Genomic DNA, 19927 nt, shown 5'->3' on the forward strand with positions numbered 1-19927 from the left:
CAAGCAATATGTGAAAGGCAAGGCACACCCTGGATGGAATGCCAGTCCATCCCTGGGCACACACAAACAGACACACTCACACCAGGGCCTGTCTTACCAGAAGCCAATTAACCTACCAGTATGCTGTTTGACTGTGGGAGGAAACTGGAGCACTCAGAGGAAATTCATGCAAACATAGGGAGAACATACAAACTCTTCACAGTTAGCACCCCAGGTCCCATCCACCAATATAACAACTATTAGTTTCTACGTCAATTGAAAAATTGCTTTATTTATTGAAGCCATTTTAGAATTCCTGATTTCTGTAAGGAGTACCTGGTTTGGTACATGGTACATGGTATAATGTAACATGATGTTTTATTTCCATGTATCATGTTAATTCATGAGGTTTTAGAACCTTTACCACAGATATTTTGATCTGTTGTTTCTACAACACAACGACTTTAAAGGTCTAGTTTCATAAGTGAAGCTTTTATTCAGTGTTATACAATGTATTAATGACCTAATATGATACTGTTTTCTTGCATCTGGGCTGGCAATTGTCTTTTTAGGAGCTGTACAAAACAATTACCTCAGTAAACAATTAATGAACGTTTATGTTATGAAACAGACAGATTTGTCAATGTATACTGTATGTTCCTTGTTGGAATGAATTACAGTACATAAAGTGTTTCTTGTTGCTTTAATGTTGGTAGTTACAATCTGTGCATTTCATTTCAGACACTGAAACTTTCTGCTTTTCTTTCAGCTGCGAATTTATGTCCAGCCTGAGCAGAGACACACAGCAGAATATGCTGCCAATGTAACCAAGGAAATCTTCGACTATTTTGAAAATTATTTCAACATGAACTACTCCCTTCCTAAGCTAGGTAATTTTTTGTAGTTCTAATTTGTCATCTCTCCATCTTTTTTCCATTTAAAATATTATATGCTGATGATGATGTAAGTTAATATCCCATACCAAAAGTCCTTTCCGGGAGATTTCATTTTTGTTTTTCATCACTTCAAAATAAAGACAGAAAATGGCTTTCACCTCACCTCTAAGCATCTCTTAAGCAAATGAAATATAAACTGCTTAATCCAGGGTTTCTCAGTGTTTATTACTGGAACCACAAGTGGTTTGTGCTATTGATTCTACCAGCAATCAATCATTAATTTTAAGTATAGACTGCTTAATATTGAATATAGGAATGTTGTGTTTCCTAAGGTGACTTAACATTAGCAGTCAGAAATATTTCTGGTACATCCTTTACCAGTACAATCCAGTACATTATTTTTCCAAATGTTAAGTTTATACTTCTGGGTAACAGAAGCAGGAGTAAGCAGGAGTTCTTCTTCCAAAGAGCAGAGGCCAAACACAAGTCACATGCTGGTGTTGTGGTGTATGATGATGTGATGGAACACACATATTGAACATTATACTAAAGCTGAATAACAATAGATACATAAAAGACAAAAGCTGAAAGCCACGCAACTTATTTTTATTATACAACTTAAACTTCAGTCTTTGAATTTAGATGTCAAAACTAATTTTTGGGACGGCAGGAATGTGATGACCTTCAATAGCTCCATGGTGATGATTTTGTTGGTTAGTGTGCATAGCCCAGTGGGAGTGTTGCCCAGCCATTTTGGAATATGTCCATAGTGTGTTTCAAACAAACCAGAATGTGTTATCTTGTCCATTTGTTTTCAAATATTTGTGATAGGATCAAAGTTCTAAACATTAGCATCAATGTATTTTAGTGTTTTCAAAGTGTTGAAAAATTGCGTAAATGGGTTTGTTTCAAACAAAAGGGTAGGTCACAGACTACAAAATATCCTTGAACCTGGTCTACTGGCCTGAAAGATGGATGCAGCCCACTTCTGGCCAACAGTACATTAAATCCTGAGAATTTAAATTCCTACAGCACTGCACAATGTTTTTAGTAATCTGGTCTGGTCTATGTATTTTTCTATTTAAACAATACAATGTATGCTATTTATCCATCAAAACTATAGTCAATCAATACAAATCACTTTTATAATTGTGCCATATTTAATCTATGAGTTGCGCAATTTTAGAAAATGATGTTGGAATATTATGTTTCTGTGCTTCTTGCCAATGAACTAAACACTTTAATTAAACTGATTATTTCTTACCAGTTTTATAAAACATACCTGATTGATGATCTTGTGCTATCCAGTACAACCAAACCAGCGTCAATTTCAAAATGTAGGGGATATTGTAACGGTCAAATAGTTTCTGGGGAAGTTTTAAATTCTAATTCATACATTTCATTGTTATTGTATATCATGATAAGTTTGCTAAATTATATTTTCTAAGTCATAACTGTGAAAGGTTAATAAGTAATTTAAAATGTTTAAAATGTTTTATTTCTCATAAATGCCACTAGAACACATTGTGTTGACTGCATTGTGAAAAGCTTATGATTATTTTAAAAACAAATCAACTGTTGAAACTCCTATGATAACCTCTCTATGAACTTGCTTCATATTATTTTTGTAGACTTGCCACCATCTGATCTCTGCACATCCTCATATACCCAGGACACTGAAAAATTAGAACTTAGAAGTTCATTGAATTGTCCTTGTAATAATGGGTTCTATCAAAAATCAGATTAATTGTCAAGTTCAATATTTGATTAGCTTTACCATAGAGCTCTGCTTATTGCTAGAGATATGGAGCTATTTTGCTTATTAAATAAGAATAGCTGAAGCTTTAAGGGTAAGAGAAGTAATTTGGAGCTCACTGTAGTAAAGAAAAATGGAAAGAAGGGTGGTACATTTTTTCTGTTGTTTTTCTATTTTATTTGACATGTTATGGCTATTGTTTTTCAGACAAGATTGCGATCCCTGATTTTGGCACGGGAGCCATGGAAAATTGGGGACTGATCACCTACAGGGAAACCAATTTGTTGTATGACCAAAATGAGTCATCATCATACAACAAGCAAAGAGTAGCCAGTGTTATTTCCCACGAGCTTGTTCATCAGGTAAAACAAATACATTTAAAGCTGTAGCAAATCACATTCCATTTCCATAAATAGGTAACATTTTGTAAAAGACTCTCATTGAAAGTGTTACTCAAATTTTTGTTATTGAAAACAGCAGTTTCACACATATTCATAGACCATAGAGTAGAGCTGGACCAAATTTCTGCCTACCCAAGAAATGCATAAACAACAAACCTGCCTACTTACAGACACACTAGTGATTCAACATCAACAGAATAACTAATGATTTACCCCAAACCGATAACTCTGAATATGATAGGACTTAAAACTGTAACACACCCTAGTTACAGTACCTCTGTTTTTTTATTTCTTTTAATTTGAAAGTTTTGGGCAAGTGATGTTAGTAGCTGCAGTTGATGAGACCTAATGGCAGTTGGAGTACACAGACCGATTGTTTGCCAATTTGTTGGAACTGTGGTGAGCCCCCAGTTCTTCATTTGTTTGGAACCTGAAGGACAGAAGAGAGCATGTACCCAGCAAATGGCATGAATTCATGGGAGCACATGTGAATATTTAGACTTTCCAGACAGCAGTTCTGTCACAGGGTTATGTGACATGTTGTACATACGGGGTATTCACCTGTGAGCTATTTTCAACTTGCTGTAGTTAGCAAACAATGATGAGTATTAGAATTAAAATAATTCTTAGTGTTTTACAAAAATATTTTTGAAAAGTCAAAAAATATGTTTTTTGCCCATTCTTTCTTTAAAAGCTTTGCAGATCTCTTATGATACAGAGCAGTGGTTCTCTGTCTTGGTCTTTTAGTACCCTATGTGTCTCCTGGTTTATATTTCAACTGGGTGCTTAAGTACCAGTGCTATTTGCCTCTACTAACTGATCTGTTAGCTTGTTTAGGCTTTTTTCTGCACACAGGCCATGTTTTCAAAAATACCCCAGAACATCAGTTGTCAGTTCTGGTACTTGGTAACCCCAGTGAGGTTGTAGTTCTGCTCTACCTCTGTTATTACTCACATAGTGATTTCTTTCAGTTTTCTATTGGGGGTCTTATTTTTAAATTAGATTTTTAAATGGTATGAATCCTTTACCAATTAGTGAGTTTTAGAACTGCCCTGGTGCTAGCAAAAAATATGAGCAATTAGAATTCAGCAGAAGGAAAAATTCTGCATCATTGTGAGAGCAGTCTGTTAGTGTCATTCCCATCAGTATTTGTTCATCATTAATTGCTTGATCGATTATTAAGAGCTGTTTAGTCTGACATAAGGGAGCATATTCTTAATTAGCATGTTCAGGAGAGACTGCATACAATTCTCTGTGCTGAAGTTATTAGGAATAACACACTTTAACGTGGGTGTTTTTTAAACCAAGAGCTGAGAGCAGAAAGAAAAAGTATGAACTAGCAAGTAGATCAGTTACAGGTAACAATTAGCAGTGGTGATGAAGGGCCCTAATGGATCAAAATCCAACAGGATTTGGATATGGGTACTGCAGGATCAAGACTGACACCCACTGATCTATAGAAGACTTATCCTCATTACTAGAACAGTAACAGGACACTGTGCACTTGTTTGATCTCCAAATCTGACATTTACTGTACATACTGTATCTTTGCAGTGCTACCCACAGCCTCATGAAATATATATTTTGCCTCCATTTTCTTGATATCATATTGTTGCATTAGCCCTTTATACAAACATCAATAAACCAATCAGTCCTTAGTACCCAATAATTGTTATCTACCAGTGTGATGAGTAGTTGTCATCTACTCATAAAACCACAGTGCTATTCTGAATTGATCACTCATGCATTTCTCCTAATTTAGTATTGTTCCTAAGTAGATAAGAATGCATTTGAATTGTAAAATGTTACATTTATATTTAAGACTAATAATTTTAGTGTCTATACAATGAATTTCAATGTGTCTTGAATAAAGATTATATTTTAATTTGTTTTAAAAAACAATGGACATTAGAAAGAAGATAAAAGAAATTACTTTATATGGTCCAGTAATTTTTTCACAACTGTTTTACCGCAGTGGTTCGGGAACATAGTGACAATGAATTGGTGGGATGATCTGTGGCTTAATGAAGGATTTGCCAGTTTTTTTGAATACATTGGTGTCAACAAAGCTGAACCTGATTGGCAAATGGTAAGTTTTTAAGTTTTATTTGAAGCATACATTAAAAATATTCTGTATATTTGTTTGTGTAATACACTGTATGATTCATCCAATATCAGTATCTTTATACCAAGACATGTGAGTCACACCCGTAAAAAAGAATCGATTTCAAAAGACTGAACACATGTTCCATGAGAATAAATGCATATTCTAGTAATTCCTAAATTTACATGAAACAAATGCTGTATATTATAGAACCAGTACTTTAATGTTCTTTTGAACAGGCTAGCAGTTTTTATTATCCCAGTTATCTGATATGTATATAGTAAGTAATTAGTTTGGTTGTTATGCTAACAACTCATTATTTGTTAATTATTTGTATTCCTGATTTAGAGTAAACATCCTCTGAATGCCTCATTTCTCCAACAGAAAAGTTGACATAGCTTTATTGGAACGTTGACTAGAAGAGTAGTGTACTATATATTTACTGTATTTGGGAAAAGGTACAGAGATTTTCACCATGGGACAAAGCTATGGACATGAAGATACATGTACATCACCCTTTGAAATAACAGATGAGTTATCCTTGCCACTTGTTATAGTATAATATTACATTAGTTCAGGTGGGTAGCTGCGTCAGCATGCGTAGGCTGCAAAGGAACAAGTAATAGGTTTATTCCATGCTGAAAAGAGAAGAAAGAAAACACAACGTTTCGGCTGTGGAACCTTCATCGGGCATAATATTATAACATAATATTACATTGTACGATTTTAGTAAATGTTACAGTAAATGTCCACAGAAACCAAAGGGAAAAACTGAAATATGCAGATTGCATTATTATTCAGATATGTGCACTCACTATTTAGTCAGAGCACCTTTGGCAGCAAATACAGCCACAGAGTTTTCTCTACCCAGCTTTACACACTGGCTTAGTGCTGTTTTTGCCCATTCTTCTTGGCAGATTTGCTCAAGCTCTCTCAGGTTGCTTGGAGTTTGTAAATGAGCAGCAATTTTCATGGCTTTCCCTGATTCTCAGCAAGATTCAAAACAGGTCTTTTACTGGAGAAAGTGAAATTTTTATGCCAGTTTTAAGTCTTCAGCTGATTAAGCAGGTTTTCCTCTATGATTTTCCTGTACTTTGCTCCATTCATTTTCCCCTCAGTCTTGACAAGCTTCCCAGTCACTACTGAAGAGAAGCAGTCCCATAACATTTATTTGCCGCCTCCATACTTGACAGTAGAGATGGTGTAGACAAAGGGATCCAGTGTTTTGTACTAAATATAACGTTTTCAAGTTATTCACATTTTGCCACATTTGCTGTATCACTTCTTTTTTCATTTGAGATATTTTCTTGTTCAGTAAAGGCTTCCTTCTTATCACTCTGCCATATGCCAGCTTTGACTCATAGACTCATAGACATATTCTCCCATCTCAGTCATTGAAGTCTGCAGCTTTTTCAAAGCCTTGGTAGGCTCCTCAGTTTGGAGAGACAGTTTGCACTAGGTTTTGTCTGTTTAGTACTATATACCTTCCATTTCTTTATCATCGACTTCACTGAGCTCAAAGTTTATTCAATGTCTGAATTTGTTTATATCATTATCTTGGTCTGTGCAGTTCTACAGCTTTATCCATGAGTTGTTCTGAAAGCCCCTTAGACTCATGGTTAAATCTTTGCTTGACATTCAGTACCTTACTGAAAAGCTTTACAGAGACAGATGTATTTATTCCGAAGTAATGTAAACCACTAATATTGCATATACATACTGTAAACAGGTCACTAAATTAAGTATGTAACTTTCTAAAGGCTTTTTACACATCTAAATTATTATAGGGTTGTCATAGTAAAGGCAATAATAGCAATAATGACTTTTCCATTTCTCTTTCCAGTTAATTATCTATTTACTTATTTTTTGTTGTTTTTGCTTTGAATGTGTAGAGTAGGTTGTGTACATAATCAAATATTAATTGATACTTCAAAATGTAATGATGGCAAGTTTTAAAGCAACAATATGTAAGAACTGTGCCAGGGTCTAAAAAAAAATGCAAGGTCCTGTTTTGATGCAATGGAGGTTAATCAGAGAATCCTTACGATGCCTGTGATTTTTATCTGTAATGTGTTGTACTTGTAATAAGAACTATATAATGTACACGAAGTGCTGTAGTACATCTCCTGTTTTTATTTTCCAGCGTGATATAATGCTCATCGACGATGTTTTACCAGTCATGGTGGATGATGCCCTGCTTTCCTCTCACCCAATTATTGTGGATGTGTCAAGTCCAGCTGAAATTACATCTGTCTTTGATGGAATATCTTACAGCAAGGTGCTCTGTCTACTGTTTCAACCACTAACTACAGTATATTAGCATTGTTGCTGTCGATAGTAGTATTAAATATGTGAATGTGAACTGAAAAAAGCTTTGACAATCTTATTTATTCCTGTAAACTGACAATTACAGTTCTTACAGACTTTCCCTCAGAAAATGTTCTGGATTTTTTCATTTAACTTACCTCTTTCACTTGCATTATAGAGGCATATTTTGTTCATTGAAAATCCTTGAGATTATTGTTACTTTTAATGCTTCATATTTGTTACCAGTGTCCTTCACTAGTAATTGTTTGTAGAATTAATTGTCTTATAAGTGTTACTTAACCAAAGAAATGCCAGAGGACCTCTGTCAAAAATGGATCGTCTCAAAATTTGGTCTGTTTTGCTAAAATGGTGCCCTCTGTTGGATTAAGTGTATCAGTACACATTTATATCTTTGAATGTTGTGCTGGCTACTACCAAGGTCAATACCACTAATACAAGTGCTACTTCTAATAACATTATTACTTCTATTATTAAAATGAAAACACATAAAGAACTATTTAGCATATATTTTATCTGGACAATAAGGTTAGTTTACCTTTTAGACAATGACAATTTTCAGTGGATAAATCTTTTCAATCCTAACATTTATTCTTACATGTTTTTTATGTTGTTTTTTGGATTTTATGTGTCTCTGTACGTACACATACATTAACATATTAAATACGGGTATATACATGGTGAGGTAAAGATGGCTTTTCAGGTTTTTAATTAAAAAAGGAGCATTTACGTTTTTGAGGATTATTAATACAATTGTCAATCGTGTCATCCACAGGGAGCATCAATCCTGAGAATGTTGGAGGACTGGATGGGTCCAGATAAGTTTCAGGAGGGATGCCAGGTGGGTGCAGCATAATCGGTTTGGGGTTCAGAAATGCTCAGAAATGAAGCAGTTTCAAGAGAAATATTACTCCAACACCTATATCTTTAAACTTTCAACTTGTCTTCAGCTTATACAACTTGATGCTTGATAGTGTGCTCTTTAATAATGTGGAGTTATAATCAGCCATACAGTATCTACGGATATAGAGGGAAATTCTGGGAGTACTTTCTAAAACACCAGTTTCTACCTCTGGTCCCGGAGAGCCACGATAATTAAATACAATAGTTAAATAGACAGTTGACTTTTACCTTCTACTTTGAGACAGTTCTGTCATTTTGGTACAGCCATTATTACTGCATATTTTGCTGGGGGTTTTTTGTATCCATGCTCACAGGTGCTGTAATATGTGATCATCACCATAATCATGCACACATTTCCTAATCTGGAGAACATTACACTATACTGCATATGATGTGTAACAAAGGCCAAAGAGACTAAGATTAAATGTACCCTTTCATATAATGATTCTTTGGAAATTAAATGAATGATTTTTTTAATGAATATATACCTTTCCAGAAATATTAAAACCATAATAATGTGTTCTGTTTTAAATGCCTCTCAGTTTAGAAGACATATTACAAAAATCAGAGTAATACAGTACTTGAATACAACTGGTTAAAGGTTAGTAATGTTTGATATTCCTTTTATTTTCAGAAATATTTGCAGACGTACCATTTTCAGAATGCAAAAACAACAGACTTCTGGAGATCCCTAGCTGAGGTGTGTCTATGTATATATTTCTCTAAAAAGCATTTTTGTTTTCTGCTCCCCATACCATGCATTTTATCCTTCCTGTCTGACAAAACTTCAGGTGTATAGTGCACAATACTACATCTTTTTCTTCATTTGTGTCTATGTGCATTAATTCGAAATGCATGCACTGTATTTTCCTTGCAACTTCCTTATAACATATAAACATGTATTCTGCTTCATATAATGCCAAAACTAAACAAGGAAAGCAAAATCAAATACGACACAAGACTGAGACATTCTTTGTATGAAAATATTTTTTTCACTAGATCCTTAGATACAAGTCCTGAGAAACAAACATAATGTCCTTTGAACAATGCTGAAATGGTTAATGATAGAATTCTCATAAACTGATTGAAGGAATTAGGATTTTGCAAAAGAGAATACCTGTCACATTTCATATATTCTTTATACCTGTAAACTTTTAAAGTCATAGCTCTTATATGAATTTTTAAAAAGGGAATTTGTTTTGGGGCAAAAAGAATACACTTGCACAGGGAGAATAAAAATATTCAAGTATTTCTTTTTTCCTACCTGAACCCTTTTATCTCTTAGTCATAACAGCAGACTAAGAGGTTCTCAGAGAGACTCAGAGAAACAAACATAACAGTTAACCATTGACATTTTTCCCCATACTGTATGTAAAACATTACTACTTTATGGTAAATATGGTCAGTCTGCTTCCTAAAGAAACGTATTCCTCTTTTGGAATATCAGTCGTATATTACCAGTATAAAACAACAATTTTGTCTATTTAGGTAGAGTAAAAGCCAGATAAAATTAAATCTAGAGGTTTCCGCAGCTGTTCAGAAACCAGTATATAATTAGTATCTCTTTTGGCAAGAAGCTAAAGTTTCAAGAGATAAGTTAGAACTACGTCCCCAAAGGCTAACTTGTCAATAATGTTATTATTTAGGTGAGTGGGAAACCAATAGAAGAAGTAATGGACACCTGGACTAAGCAAATGGGATATCCTGTATTACATGTGGCACAGAGTTCACGTCTGAGTCAAAAACGTTTTCTGCTGGATCCTCAAGCAGACCCCACAAAACCACCTTCAGCCCTAAAGTGAGCAAGCTTCACTTTTTTCCAACTTCAGCTTTATCTTCACAGAAAGCTTTGTTCATATTTGTAAAACCACCACTGATGAAAATGTGTCTGGTCATGTCTTGTGAGATTCTGTTAGAGTGAGGCACAATTTTTTCACTTTTAAGCTTCAAACAGTGGTGTGCTAGTTTTATGTTTTATGATGACTTACCTTGTTCACTTTCTAGTTTCCCTCCCTCGAATTCTTAGTTTTAACAACATTATTGTACTAACACTGGTACCAACGTATTACATCACAAGCAGTGGTTAAATGGAAGTTCTGACAGCTACTACATTGTCTTTGGCACATTTTATTACAGTTATCAAGAATGGAATAAGAATAGTGGTGTTATAATAAAACAAGCATGCAATGTAATAAGGAATTGGAACATATCAGTATAGGTTACATAAAACTTAATTTTTCAGAAAGACAAAAAATGCAACATACTTCCAAGAAAAGCTGGATTTCTTCAACTTTGAAATATTCTAATTTTACATAATTAGGTAAAGATATAATCATTTACAAATTTGATATTTTCTTTGTGTATCAAGTTCAAACAATGGCAAATATTGAGTATTTATAACACTAAAAATAGTAAATGACAAACATTTTCTAAGACATCTGTGTGCTTGTGCTTGTGAAATCTAAATCTTATTAAATATTAAATCCATACAATCTGTTTAATTGTAGTTACACATGGACAATTCCTATTCAGTGGTATGCATTGGGTGGTCAAAAGAATGGAACTGGACTGTACAACAGGACTCTGACAACTGGTAGGATGAAATTTCTTACATGATCACCGCTAACAGAACAATTTCAACATCAGATATAATATTTAAAACTCTTGTCTCTACTTCTATATTACAATATTTTCCTGTTTTATGAAAAAGAAAAAATGTGTTGTAAATTTTTAAATTATGTTCAAAAAGATCTAATTCAGATTAATACAGTATTTTAAGTATTTTATTCATAACATTGGATTCATTCCTTGAAAACTAAAAAGTCCCACATTCAACAAAAAAATAATATTAACATACTGTATGATTTACTATATTATTTAATAAGGGTTTCATCTGGAAATGTGGCTTAATATGTCGAATTGTTCCAGGAATTAATCGTATGACAATGTCCACACATTTCATATGCCTTCCTTTTGTGATAAAAGATTTATAGAAGAAAGACACAGAAAAGAGCCATTTGGTAGTGTTAATGCCAGGAGTGAGCCAGAGCAAACTGCTGCAGTTCAGTAAAGTAGTAAATAACAGAGTAAATGTAGTAAATGTAGTACATACATCTATGTATTATGACTGCAGAAGCAGGGAACAAGACTGAAGGCAGAAGACATGGCACCTTGTTAAAAATGTGATGAAATAAAAGTTCTGATTAAGATACAACATTTATTATATAATGAACAATTTAAAAATATATATTCTATTTTAAAGTATTGGATGCTGTTCATCAGAATGCATACTTAGTTAATATGAATTCTGTAACATCAATATAAGAACAGGTAGAAATACACATTTGATTTTGTGCTGTATAGCCAAAGCTCATCTGTATTTGTCAAAATCCAGCTCAGACATATTCCATATACTTCTCATTATGCCCTCGGTCATTCTTTTTCTCTCAGTGGACCATATCATATTTTATTGGTGAAGATGCACATATGGAGAGAAAGGATCCATTGATGTGTTTCGAAATGTCCATTACGGCATGTTAAAGTTTTATGTAAGACTCTGATCCTGGAATAAAGCTTAAAGTTTAACAAAAAAAAAAAGAATTGGAAACTGCCAAATGCAATTTCTTGTGCCGTTGATGCTTTCCATTTATGTCATTTCTTTTGTCATGTTTGCTCACTTTGTTCTCTTTCTTTTTGAAGAATTTGTATTGGAAGACTATGACCATGCTGCGGACGGACTACTGAAAATAAACAGAGATCACTTGGGATTTTATAGAGTGAACTATGAAATTCAGCAGTGGATTAATATAACTCAACAGCTTCAAACTGATCATTTGGTATTTCATCATTTTTATTTTTTTTAGTTTGGGAACATTAACAATGACAAGACCATCCCATACAGCTGCACCTAATCACCATTATCACGAAACTAGCAAATAAATTAAACTCAGACATCTCACTTCACATTTGTCTCAAGCATCCCTCCTCTCCAGCTTGCAGCCACCCCTTGGTTCACTCAGTCTGAGTGGGGTTCGAGCCTCCTCGTCCAAAGGCCAGGAGGATAATTATTTAAAGCAAACGTTTTCTCACCAAGTATTCCAAACATTCACAAAGCATTCAATCCTTGGATATTGTAGTCCCTAATAAATTATAATTATATAAATACATGTATGGGAGGCACAGTGGCGTAGAGGTTAGCATTGCTGTCTCCTTAGAAAATTGTCCAAATTGTGCGTGTCTGTGGTTGTGTCTGCCATGCAATGGACTGGCTTCCCATCTAGGGTCTATCCTGACTCATGCCTGTTAATTGCCAGGATAGGCTCCAGCTCCTTCCACGAACCTGAATAGGATGAAGTAGTTAGAAAATGGATGGGTGGAATATTATTGTTATTGTTTTTGTTCAAAGGTGGAGATGGTGTGGAGGGACTGCAAAAGACAGTTGGGAAGGATAGAAGTTGCTTATGTATTATATTTATAGTTTTTTAACTTGAGGAAATTACATCAGGAATGATTATGATTTAAGACAGCTGGGGAGAACTAACCTTAGCTGCTGTTAACCCTCCAAAACTCAATTTTTTGATGATTTTGTTATGATTGCTTCTATCTGTCATAATATTTTATATTTTTATTTTTTTGTCTCTTACAACAGGTTTTTTCGGCAGCTGACCGAGTAGGATACATTGATGATGTGTTTTCACTTGGACGGTAGGTGCAACATACATATATGTTTGCAATGATTATGGTGTCATTCAAAAGACATATTGATGTTCTGTTTTCCGTATTTTATTAAAAAATATTTTAAAAAACAAAGGCATGTGGACACAAGATATTCCAGGTTTGGAACTACTCGGTGGAAAAACTCAGTTCTGGTTTCTGAGCTTTTATGATTTTGTCCCGTGAAGCAAGCAGGTGCTTACTCAGTAAGTTACTGGTAAAAGACTTACCATGTTGTTTTATGTTGCCTTACATATGCACAGTGGCACAAGTCAAAACAGACTTCACTTCTGGAATGCAGATATGCAAATTATTTACACCTCAAACATTTCTATTTAATGTTCAGGTGGGTAGCTGCGTCAGCATGCGTAGGCTGCAAAGGAACAAGTAATAGGTTTATTCCATGCTGAAAAAAAGAAGAAAGAGAACACAACGTTTCGGCCGTGGAGCCTTCTTCAGGTGTGAGAGAGACAGGGCAGTAGGCAAAGGTAAAGTAGCGGGAGAACAAAGGTTGGGAGGGAGGAGGAGTGAGAGGCGGGAGCAGGGGACAGAAAGAGAGGCCAATCAAGAGGTGTTGATTGGCCTCTCTTTCTGTCCCCTGCTCCCGCCTCTCACTCCTCCTCCCTCCCAACCTTTGTTCTCCCGCTACTTTACCTTTGCCTACTGCCCTGTCTCTCTCACACCTGAAGAAGGCTCCACGGCCGAAACGTTGTGTTCTCTTTCTTCTTTTTTTCAGCATGGAATAAACCTATTACTTGTTCATTTCTATTTAATAATGAACAAATAACAAAGATATTGTTAAAGAACAAAAATAGTTAAAGCTGACATGTTCAGCTGTATTTCCTCTTTAAATTTGGCATATTATAGATTGTATACATACCAGACATAATTTTTGTTCATGTGTTATAAACTATGTAAAGTCAATTATAGCATGATATGTCTGGCGATTTAGACTATTTTGCATGTAGATGTCTATAAATCTCGCTTTTCCTGAATTGCTAGTCAGGTGATCAGAACTTTTTCTATGCTCTGTTTACTTTAAAGTTACTTTAAAGACTACCTGTGATAACTTTTATGTCTTTAATATTCTGAATGTTTTCTGGTTTGATTGTTTGAATCAGGCTTTAGTTTCTTTTTGTTTTCTTTTTAACCTTTTCCCTAAAACCTACCAGCCCTCCAAAAGCTATTTGCAAATATAAGGTTGTGTCCCAAGATCTTGCATTATCTTGCAAAGTATAGATAATACAGGCCTGGTTGAGGGCTTGAATCAAGATTAAACCATTACATTTTTTATATGTTTTACTTAGGACACATACTAGAATAAAAAAATAATCCAATACAAAAACAGAAAAAATAAACATCTAAAAATAAAATTATTTTAACAAGATGATTCCAGGGCTTGTCTAAAATGTCTGCTATTTTGGATAAAAATGTGAGACTGATAGAACAAAGACCAAAATTCTACATGAGTTTTATAAAGCTGGGTCCCGAAGTTGTTTTCTTAGCCTTCCAAAATAAAACATAAAATTAGGAAACAAATGTTTAAAGAGACCATGATAAATAGACTGTTTATACTGTGCAAATAACCTTTCAAGTTTATAGGAGTAAATTAAAAAAGGATTTGTTTGATCTGTACTTGATTGACATGCAAGGGAAACAAATAAAACACCTGTAAACCTCTCCTAAATCTGTAAATGGTCAGATTTCACAGAATGACTGCTGTTTTCACCAGTCAGAGCAACTAAAGAAAGAGGTGTACCTTTCAAGTCTATTATAAGGACAAATGCAGTTATTTTTTCTGTGGTTATTACATGGGATACTGGTAAGAAAAGCGACAAGAGCTTTGCTATTAGACAGTAAGGAGATTGGGTTATTGATGTTTTGCTAATTAGCATGGGTTTCCATTTGTAATATACATTTTTTTATAAAAATGGCAAATAAGCAGTTTGTGGTCTTTGAAAAGAGCACATCTTTTAATCTGCATCAAAAGGAAAACAATTTTATAAAAATTGGGATTCTGGATTTGTGTTTGAAATGCATCATTTTGAAGGAAAGGTTGTCTTGTTTCTTATGATATATAGCTTATACAATCTATTTATTATTTTATTTATTTCATTACTGTATTAAACAGTGCGTTATAGATTTGTTCTTTTGGAAATAGTTTCACTAATGGTTGGATTTAGAGGATATTGGGGATCACTTGCGTGTGCAATGCTTTGTGTAATGTTTTTAAAAAATGTTGTTTATGACAATGTAAAATGTATTTTATAATTGTTACTCCCACATCCAACATGTCTGGAAAAGGTACTTACATCATCCAAGTGAAGTACAGTAAGTGCAAGAAGAATCCATCTGATAATCACACCTCGCGTTTTCACATGCCTGACAGTTGCCTCCACAGCTATGAACTTTGGTGGATCTACCTATTCATTCCTTGCTCAATGAGGTGCTTAGTCCTGTCATGACAAACATGTTTACAGGAAACAAAACAAACGTGACCAGTGTGCAAGTCAAAACAAAATAGCAAAACAACTCACTAAAATGTCCTGAAAACAGCATAATTGTTGTAAAATGGTGCAATTTAGTTATGTGGTGAAAACCACAAACAAGAAAATGATAATGAATCTTATTCACATACTGTAAGTCTGTTAAGAGAGAGTCACAAGAGGAAGGGCAGCAGTGTCGTTGCATCACAACTCCAAAGTCCACAGTTTGAATGTCACTCTCCGTCTGTGTTTCAGTGGAGTTTGGATGCTCTCTCTGTATCCATGTTTTTTTTTTTTAGTTCCCTTCCACAGTCCACAGACATGATGTCTCTTACATGCCTCCTGTACACCTACCTGTGTGTAAATGTGCATGTGCCCTACAATGGACTGATGTCTCGTTACAAAATTAGTCAGTCCCATCCAATGCTCCATGCTTCTTGGATATAGTGGTTGATAAAAGTGTGTAAGCCTGTTAACATATTTTACAACTCAACACTGTTGGCTGCCAAGTGTTAGCTCATCAGAGGTCTTGTCATCCAACACTCTATTTACACCATTTGCCTGCAAGAGAGTCACTCTGAAACTAAATAAATAGGTCACTATGACATCAAAGTACCTATTCTGCTTCACTCCCTATAACAATCATGGCCATGCCACCTATGCCTAGTCCAAAATCACTGATGCAGGTCCTGTATCATCAGCCATGTTCTGTGACATTATATGGGCTGGCTTTTTCACTATAGAAAATGTTTACATGTCTTCAAGTCAATGCTATTAGCAGCAAGTCTTCCAGTTCTGCAATATCCAGCCATTTAAATGGAAGTATTCAAAAGCCACTGCACTGACTGCAAATAAACAGGCCAGATAATGATGGTGAACTACTTTTAGACTACACCCCCAGAAATGATGTCTCCCTGAAACATGTCCCCAGGCAACAAGGAACATTTCACTCAGCCAGATGGGGCCAGAGTTACTTTCCTCTTTTCTGACCTATTTTCTGGGTCAGTTCTACAATGTTAAGCCTTTGCTTAGTCCTAGACAATTTCATAGGTCATCATAAATTTTAAAATAAGCTATCACTCATTCATATTGGCCTCAGCATTACAGTAATCAAATGCAATGACATCTGTTGACTAAAGTGCAGTGAGAGCCTGGAATACATAATTGTAACAATGCCCATTCAAAATATATCTATGAAAAATACATACAACCCTTTTTGTGCTATTATTAATAATATCACTTGCAAAGCAATTCCTCCTAACTATTGGCCCACCTACATTCTATGTCTTAATGCAGAGAGTGAAGTTCTCTTACAAGAGGATGTTTCATCTGTTGACTGTGTAGTAGTCCTTTTCATTCAGGCTCCCTATTCTTAATCATGTCAAATGTAAGGAATCAAAAGTAGAGCTCAATTTCATTTTTTATGAAATTGCTAGAAGTGTCAGAGCCTTATTTGCCTTGGAGCTGCCCAAAACCAGCCTGTGCCCCAAATCAGCCTGTGCCTTCACCCTAAATCAAGTTCCCATTCATTCTGCTTTGTGTAGCTATGGCACCACTGGAAAAGATCTTAAAAATGAAATAAGACAACATTGACACAGTCCAATTTTAGCAGTGGATAAGAACATAAGAACCCTGTTCAAGTTGTAGACAAAAGTACCAAACAACAACCATGTTCCACTCTAGACCAGACCCTGAATAAAGACTACTTTAGCACATGTTGAATCACACATTTTTCCAAAACTCTAACTAATGTTTTCTAAGGGTCAAATCCACAAATATCCTGTATAGATCATCGTGGTGAGTTGTGGCCACAACATTCGAGACACCAGTTCTTGTCGTGCCATACTCTGTACCAGAGGACTGAGTTCATCACAAAAGCATCATTCATCTTCTGGACACTCAGCTGCATTGTATCTGGAACAGTACATTAAACACCTCTCCCCAGGCTTCCTGTCCCTGCAAACATCACTTATTCATATATCAGCTGAATGATGATGAACCATAAGCTGATAGACTTATTCATATTGCACAAATGCCACTGCACAATGACTTGAATTTACCAACTTTCTGATCACAATTTGTTTAATAGATACCATCATAATCAAGGAGTGGGAATTATGGGAAGTTATAGACCAATTCCTTGTAGCAAATGCCACATATCTACCAAACAGGCTAGATGGGTCAAATGGTCTCCTCTCGTTTGTAACCATTCTTCTGTCAGGTACTATTCTGCTAGTAGTCCCTGCTTAACAGGTTCAGGTCTGCCCAAGGCCCTTGTGCAGCTAGATTCTATTCAGGGGTCTCAGCGCAATTCTGTTATGCAAATGTGTAGACACATGAAAAATACTGCACATAAAGGAGAAATGTCCCTCAACACACTAAAAAGTGGACTAATAATTTTGAACACAAAAAACAAGGAGGTTGTTGTTTGACTTTGCTAAATAACTGTGCATGTGTGTAATACAAGGAGAGCCTTGTGTAAGAGAAACAAATTCTTGTTATTTGGGAAAATAAGCAGATACATACGTAACATATTTTCATCAAAGCCTCACGTGAAGTGCTCTTCACAATTACAATAGTTATTGTTTTTGTCAGGCAGTGGTATTTAACTATTGCATTTTATAAATCCAACATTTATTGGATTAAATTGCTACAGTGAATGGTGTTTACTATGCAGTAAGACAACTGCGTTCAAAACATGTGTTCCCAGATGGGAAACGGTTTGAGAGCAAACAAGCAGTGACTTGTCCATGTAAACTGCACTGAAAAAGACACATAGTACTTTGATTCTTCCTCTTTGGTCATGTCTTAAATCTTTTGAGCAGAAATTGACTGAAAAAAGTTACCAACCTTATTCATGCAAATTAAACTCAGATGTTTACTTGAGATTTTGTTGGTGGAGGTATTTCGATATAGTTATAGTTAATCTCACATATATAATGAGATTTAATTATAGGGATATAAAATGATGAGATATAAATATTGCATGGATGCAACATTAAAATAAACTCAAATGCACCTTAGTATATCTTAAAAATGCTAAGAACAACCCCAGAGTCAAGATCAATTGGGTTCAAATATTGTTATTATTGATTGTATTGAAGTGCAGCATTTCTGTCTGTTACATTCCAGAAAATATACCCAGAATTGTTGGTATTATTATATCTCCTAGAAAACAAACTTTCTGTTCGAGCTGCCTGATAAGAACACATCAGATAACAGTCCTGTATTTACATGTTATATTAGCATTTACATTTTGAAAGAATTAACATTACATTTTGAATTCATTATGTGTATTTTTATACGTACCTTGTATTAAAATACAAATGAATATCATGTTAAATTGAGTATTTATTTAAAATGTACTACTGTTTTCCTTGCAATTACCTTGCTAATCAATTACATGCTAGCAACCAAATAGCTGAATGCCCCCTCTTAATTATAATCTTTTTGTTTCATGCTTTTCACGTGCTTATATTTCACTGTGAATGATTACTTATGTTTCTGAGTACATCTCTTTAAATGTGTTAAACTGATTTATTCCATAATCTTTATCTCAAGGAACACATAATATAATGCTCATGAGAAATTTTTATATAAAGTACTGCTTAAGGCAACCCACAAACATTATCTTAGACACACTCTTAAAAGTACCGATAATAATGCTGAACTACACTGCGAGTACCTGACCAAATGCTGTATTATTTCTTACATCTCAAACAGGGCAGATCTTCTTGACTATGGTATTGCATTTAATTTGACTAAATACCTCACAGCTGAAATGGATTACCTAGTATGGGATAGAGTGGCTACTTCTATATCATATGTGCGGGACATGCTGAAGGATGACAAGACCATTTATGATAAATTCCAGGTAACACGTCAACTAATGATTTAATTAAGGCATGCTTAGGACCTCTTTCAAACTGTCTTTCAAACTACAGTACAAATTTTTATTTTTAAAATATTTCTTTAAAAATATATATTTTTTAAAATCCTCTAACCATGTTTAAGTGAAAAACATTAATTGTGTTAGTTTTGCAGACCACATTTGTTTCCATGCAGATTGACTTGTTGCTTTTTCAAAAACTTTTAGCAAATTAAAAACAAATTCTGCTCTGGTGCAAAAGAATCCTTATAGTATTCTAATTACTGTATAGCTGGACAGGACATTTGGGGAAATTGTTTTTACTCAGTATTATTGTTTATTTAACTATTTTAGTGTCAAAATGACAAGAAGAAAAAGGATTGCTGTATAAGATTTTCTGGGATAATGTATGGAATGTAGTTTTCTTTCCTGATAACAGAGCTAGTATTTAACAGAAAACCTCCATTCCAGACCTTCTCTATGATAATATCAGAAA

At 34.7% G+C, this 19927-nt stretch overlaps 1 protein-coding gene across 1 annotated transcript in view; it reads left to right on the plus strand.

The window, feature by feature from the left end:
* The window catches only part of enpep (glutamyl aminopeptidase), a 58241-nt gene that overhangs the window by 29721 nt on the left and 8593 nt on the right, over positions 1-19927 (plus strand). The window contains exons 4-14 of the mRNA XM_088923594.1: positions 749-869; positions 2839-2993; positions 5008-5121; positions 7280-7414; positions 8237-8302; positions 8999-9064; positions 10011-10162; positions 10872-10957; positions 12064-12200; positions 13013-13068; positions 19287-19437. Of these exons, the coding sequence (XP_088779720.1) occupies positions 749-869; positions 2839-2993; positions 5008-5121; positions 7280-7414; positions 8237-8302; positions 8999-9064; positions 10011-10162; positions 10872-10957; positions 12064-12200; positions 13013-13068; positions 19287-19437 (1239 nt within the window). The remainder of the gene's footprint in view (positions 1-748; positions 870-2838; positions 2994-5007; positions 5122-7279; positions 7415-8236; positions 8303-8998; positions 9065-10010; positions 10163-10871; positions 10958-12063; positions 12201-13012; positions 13069-19286; positions 19438-19927) is intronic.

Source organism: Atractosteus spatula, chromosome 1 (genome assembly GCF_055471065.1).
Source record: "Atractosteus spatula isolate fAtrSpa1 chromosome 1, fAtrSpa1.hap1, whole genome shotgun sequence".
NCBI classification, from domain to species: Eukaryota; Metazoa; Chordata; class Actinopteri; order Semionotiformes; family Lepisosteidae; genus Atractosteus; species Atractosteus spatula.